This window comes from Rissa tridactyla, chromosome 2, assembly GCF_028500815.1.
Source record: "Rissa tridactyla isolate bRisTri1 chromosome 2, bRisTri1.patW.cur.20221130, whole genome shotgun sequence".
Lineage (NCBI taxonomy): Eukaryota > Metazoa > Chordata > Aves > Charadriiformes > Laridae > Rissa > Rissa tridactyla.
The window spans coordinates 26,314,135-26,320,134 of NC_071467.1; the positions used below are offsets into that span (position 1 = coordinate 26,314,135).

The following is a 6,000-nucleotide window of genomic DNA, read 5'->3' on the forward strand; positions in this document are numbered from 1 at the left end:
TATAAGAGGAACCAATGTGAACTTTACCAAACTCCTTCAATGGGTGTCTATTTCACCTGCAGCTCCCTCAGGTTAGTATGCACTCTTAACATTAAAGTTTTGGGTAGCATGGTGAGCACTCACCTAACACTACACCTGGTTTTAGTTCTGTTTCTTGAAAAGCTGTAAGGACTTTCTGTCTGTTTGTGTTTCAGTACCATTACTTCATGCCTTTCAGCTTCCCAACCGAAAGATCATGCCAAGCGCAATTAAAATATTTGTTTGTACTCAAACAACAGTGAGATTCTTAACCCCTTTCCTCTCCCCCTTTCTCTTCCCCCCCACCCCACCCCCCAACCTGAAACAATCCAGGACAACCATTTTACTCTACAATACATAAAATGCCATTATTAAAGAATTCTAATGTGCATGCCTGTTTTTTCTTAAACATTCAAAGATCTAATTCAAAATAAGCCTGTTATAAATTACTGTGCTACAAATATCTTCCCATAAAATGTAAAATAATAATGAAAAAGAATCAGAAGTTGGCTAAAAATTCTGTAGCTTACATTTTGGCGATCTTCCCAGCTTTGAGTTTTCTTTGTTTCTCTCCTCTGGAGCCATTTTGTCAGATTCCGTGCAGTTTTGCTTCTTTCTCTGTCGCAGGTCTGCTGCCCCTGAAGACATTTTTTTAAGTTATTGCAACACAATACGTAAAATTGCACTCTGAGAAATCCACACAGCAGCAGGTAACAGCCAGTTATTGCTACTGATTCAATACCACAGCAGATATATTTGACAAAAGATTCAATTAAAATACGTCATATGCCTAACTGAAATAAAAATGTAACAATACAGAAATCAATTCCTATGTTATTCCTTATAAAATCAAATGTTTTTCTTTTGAGGCCATACTCTGGGATTACCCAGAACCCAAACCGGAAGCTGACTGGTTTATTCCATGATGAACGCATTACACAACTGAAGGAAGGCAGTAGTTTAGATAAGCTGATACAGACACTGGGAGAAATTGGTGCCAATTCCATTCTACTCTCATCCTGGTTTTATGATGTATAGTACAGAAGTGTACTACGCACATTACTGTAATACAAAAACTGGGCTAGTCCATTGCTTTTAAACAGAGCTGCCTGTTATTCATATGGTGAAAGCTTTTATAAAGCAACTAAAATACCACTTTTTTCCCTGTTTCCAGATCTACTGGAACTAAGCAGATCTATGAATTTTTGGTCTAACATGCAATTAAAAAGCCCAGTCTGCTAGGCCATATAGATCACATCACAAGACCGACGGCTTCTTTGGCTTCTGTTAAGTTTTCTGTAAACAGCATCAGTTAGAAGCCCTGGCCTATTTATTTTACAGTCTGAAAGGCAATAAAGCTGCTTCACAGAGTGAAAGTCTCCATACAGAAAGATTCATTGCAAAAAGTCTGTTACAATTACCATATTAAAGATGACACCCCACAACATTTATGTAATTTTAGAAGTGTGATGAAAAGGTTTAAGTGGAAGTCACACTCCAGAATTTTTAGCTCTCCAGTTTGACCTACTGTCAACATTGCTTGACATTTTGTAGCCACTGATTTCCTCTGGGCTTAAACCAGCTCTTTCACAAAGCCATTCAACTTCAAACTTGAAGTCTCAATCTTCACATCCCACAACAAAGCTTTTAATTACTCCGGTTGGATATTACTTCTAGTCTAAATCTGTCTACTTTTAACGCCCAACGAAACTAGAGATAGTAACATAAATAAACTGTCAAAGTGGTGTCTGCCTGTATCAGGACACCTGTTTCTGTGTTTTAACAGGGTTTTCAAAGCATTTTATAAATTATTCTGAGCAAACCAAGATCTCAATGATAACATTTTTCACGGAACAAACAGAAAATGTGTACCTTTCTAAACAAGAGAAGAACTGGAAAGATATTAAACAAAACAAGGTTTAGGGTGTTCACTATCACATTTATCATTATGTCAATCCGAAATGAAATATACACCAGTATCTCTTCATGTCATGCATATGAAGTTAATCAGCAAGGCAAACACGCAATTAAAAATCACTTGTACCACATGAAATAAAATGTGAGGAAAAAACCCTAGATCACCAGAATTGGCAGATATGTGCTTGGAAAGACACCGTCTGCCCTCGTCATTCTAGTTATGACCAGAGCAACAGCAGTGAGAACATTGGAGGCATTTATTTTGCTTTTCTGATAGATAAGTGAGCCATATTAAAAGTGTAACACACTTATAAAGTCTAGAGTTAGCAGCAGTAATAGAAAAGTCCCAAAGAAAGAAGAATTTAAAATTCTAATTCTGAAACAACTGTATCTCAGTCAGCAAATGATCTTCACCTCAGTTTTGAAGACTGCTCAACAGATTCCCCCCTCAAAGCAACAAAGAAAGATCCAAGTATGCTACTTGTTTCATTTGCACCTGCCTCAAACAAGAAAAATTGTGTTTCCACTTCCATGAATCCTTTAAATGGGGTGAAATGAGAGTCAAACAAGGTGACAACTAAAAATAATGTAGGATTTTGAACTGATGACACAATCTCTAGTACCTCTCTATCCAGCAAACAATTTTTCATCCAAGATTCCTTTCCAGTTCCTTGTAAGTTCCCAGTACAACTGTTTTCAACTCTTGTTTAGACAACATGCATTCCACTTATCTTTGTGTATCTATTGCAGAAAAGCATAACTCATTGCTCCTGTGTGACACTATATTAATCCACTTTTCGCCTGCAAATTGAGCACTGTCTGCAATTCTTGTGCTCTCATCTAAACAAGGATAAGACAGAGCTGGGAAACGTTCAGAGAAGGGCCACGAGGATGATCAAAGGTGTGCAATGGCTGCCATACAAGGAACAAGGATGCAAGTTGAGGGTGCCTCAGTCTGGGAAAGAGGATGACCAAAAGAAACATGCCAGAGGCCTACAAGCTAGTGAAGCGCACAGACAGGCTGAATAGAGAGCAGTGATTCACCTCCTTTTCTAATACCGGAACAAGAAGTTATCAAACAAACCCAATGAGTCAGGCTAAAAGGAACCAGTTCATCGCACATCACCTTTATGTAGACCACTCCTACTCAAAGAATGTCCTGTAAACGAACAGTTTATACAGATTCAAGAGAAGATGGACACATTTGTGGGAGACAAACAACCAGACTACTTAAATAAACAGAAATCATGTCCAGCTCAAAGTACCCCAGCTGAGAACAGCTGAGAGGCTGGTATATGCCATGGGACAGTACCACATATGCTTGTTTTCACAGAATCGCAGAATTGTAGGGATTCTGGAGGAAGGGACCTTCGGAGATCATCTAGTCCAACCCCCCCTGCCAAAGCAGGGTCACCTAGAGCAGGCTGGACAGGCGGGTTTTGAGTTTCTCCAGAGACAGAGACTCCACAATCTCTCTGGGCAGCCTGTTCCAGTGCTGTCACCCTCAAAGTAAAGTTCTCCCTTATGTTGAGATGGAATTTCCTGTGTTCCAGTTTGCGCCCGTTGGCCCTTGTTCTGTTTCTGGGCACCACTGAAAAGAGTCTGGCCCCACCCTCTTGACACCTGCCCTTCAGATATTTACAAGCATTAATGAGGTCCCCTCTTGGTCTTCTCCAGGCTAAGGAGACCCAGGTTTCAGCCTGTCCTCATAAGAGAGGTGCTCCATTCCCTTGATCATCTTTGCAGTCCTCCGCTGGACTCCCTCTAGTAGTTCCCTGTCCTTGAAGGACAGGCAAGTTTTCCTCTTGCATGTCTCTGGGTGCCTACTTGCAGTCACGTTTCTGCTGATTTCCCCAAAAAAACTGAATGCCATCTCCCAGTCCCCACAAAGGCCGTTAGCACAAAACAGACCTGGAGAAAAAATGATTGTGCGTGCGGCTAAACGTGAGAGAGGAGACAAACTAAAACATAGAAACGGGGAAACGGAAGGGATGCCAGAGAAAAATCACATGCACGGAGGCATCCACGGAGCCGAGACGCTGCCCCGGGGTGCAACGGTGGGCAAGGGAAAAGGAACAGACCCCACGTTTCTGGGTCCCCATCCACCCAGCTTCCTCCCGCTTGGTGCTGCAAACGGTGGGCTGCCGTGGGCAGGGGAGAGGAGGCCTCGCCAGTGGGGCCCTGGGGGACCGCCGAGGGATGGGTCCGGTCCGGTCCGGTCCGGTCCTGCCCGACCCGGCACGGCCACCGGCCGCTGTGGGACCAGCCCTGCCGGGAGAGGCCGACCCCAGTCCCGCCGGCGGGCATTTCACCTTCTTCGTACGCGCGTTACTGCCCCTGACACAAAACCGCCAGCCCCGGCCGCAGCCCCACCGCCGACCTGCGCCCGGGGAAGCGGCCACGGCCCCCGGCCCGGGGCCGCACCGACCTCCCGACCTCCCCGCCCCTCTGCTCGGCGGCCTGCAGGAGGCGGCGGCCCCGCCGAGGCGGCCGTTAGGCGCGCGCCCCCTCACACCCGGTACGGCGGCACAGGGCCGCCCGCAGCCCCGCCCGCCCCACCGACGGCGGAGGGGGATAAGGGTGACACACGCTCCGCCGGCCCCCCTCACCTTCCTCCATCGCCGGCCTGCGGCCGTCGCCCGCCGCCGGGGCCCCTCTCCGCTCTCTCCGGGGGGACGCCGCCCCACCCGCGCTTCTGCCGTCCCCCGCCTCTCGTCGGCCCCGGGGGCGGGAGCGCTCTCGCATAACACGGCGAGCGGAGCGTAGCGGCCCCTCGCTTCCTGCCGCTCCGCTCTTGCTCCCGCAGTCGGGCGCCTTCTCCGGCGGAACTGTGGCGGCAGAGCGAGGGGGGGCGGCCGGAGCGCGGCGGCCGCGTACCGAGGCGCAGGCGGCCGCGGGGCCCCGCTGCTGGCGGGGGAAGAGAAGGTAGAGGGCCTGCCCCTGCGGCTGGCACCGGGAGGCGCGAAGCTCCGGCCTTCTGTCAGCCCACCCCACCTCGCAGCCGCCACATTAACGTCTCACGGGCAGCGAGGTGCCGTTCCCTGCCGCCCCCACTGCCAGCCCAGCTCCAGAGGGACCGTGAGCCTCAGAGGGGCCCACACAGGCTGCGGGGCCCTAATCATAGAATGGTTTTGGTTGGAAGGGCCATATAGTTCCATTCCCCCTGCCATGGGCAGGGACACCTTCCACTAGACCAGGTTGCTCAAAGCCCCATCCAGCCTGGCCTTGAACACTTCCAGGGATGGGGCATCCACAACCTCCCTGGGCAACCTGTTCCAGCATCTCACCATCCTCACGGTAAAGCATTTCTTCCTAATATCTAATCTAAATCTCCCCTCCTTCAGTTTAAAACCGTACCCCTCATCCTGTCACTACACTCCCTGGTGGAGTCCCTCCCAACCTTTCGTGTAGGCCCCCTTTAGGTACTAAAAGGCCCCTATAAGGTCTCCCCAGAGCCTTCTCCAGGCTGAACAGCCCACAACTCTCTCAGCCTGCCTTCATAGGAGAGGTACTCCAGCCCTCTGATCATCTTCGTGGTCCTCCTCTGGACATGCTCCAACAGGTCCATGTTCTTGTACTGAGAAGGACAGCTTGAATCAGAGCATCTCCTGTGGGTGCCACTCGCTCGGCGCCCCACTTGCACTCTGCGAAGAGCCTCCCTCCGTGGGAGTGGCGGTCTCCCTCCTGCACGGCATGACCTGGAGAGTCCAGGCTTGCTGGTCATGCACCAAACTCTGGGTCAGCTGCAAGGGCCTGGTGAGAGAAGTGGTTGGTTGAGCCTCGATGAGTGCCTGCTTTGGGCTCCTTTTTGCATCATGGTGAACTACTGGAGCATGGTACCTGCACCCCACTGTCACAGAGGCTGTACAAATGCAGGACAAAAGGATGCCCCCATCCCCAATGAAGTTACAGTCTGCTTTTGTGAAAATGGGCGGTGTTTGGGTAAAGGGACGCCAGTGGAAGAACATAAGGAAGAGATGAAACATCCTTAGGCAGTGGAATAGGTGGGCATTTCAGCCTACCAGCCACCTAATTATTATCATGGTTACTGTCAGCACCCTGGCA

General features: G+C 49.0%; 1 protein-coding gene across 3 annotated transcripts in view; it reads right to left on the reverse strand.

Annotated features, from left to right (window-relative positions):
- The window catches only part of DPY19L4 (dpy-19 like 4), a 32,965-nt gene extending 28,136 nt beyond the window's left edge, over positions 1-4,829 (reverse strand). Inside the window, exons 1-2 of one of the 3 annotated variants that reach the window (XM_054192079.1) lie at positions 4,545-4,829; positions 549-656 (exon numbers count right to left, since the gene is read on the reverse strand). In XM_054192079.1, coding sequence (XP_054048054.1) covers positions 549-656; positions 4,545-4,680 — 244 coding nt within the window. In that variant the 5' untranslated portion in view covers positions 4,681-4,829. The remainder of the gene's footprint in view (positions 1-548; positions 657-4,544) is intronic. The other 2 variants (XM_054192080.1, XM_054192078.1) reach the window with 2 other exon arrangements.
- Positions 4,830-6,000: the final 1,171 nt, after the last annotated feature.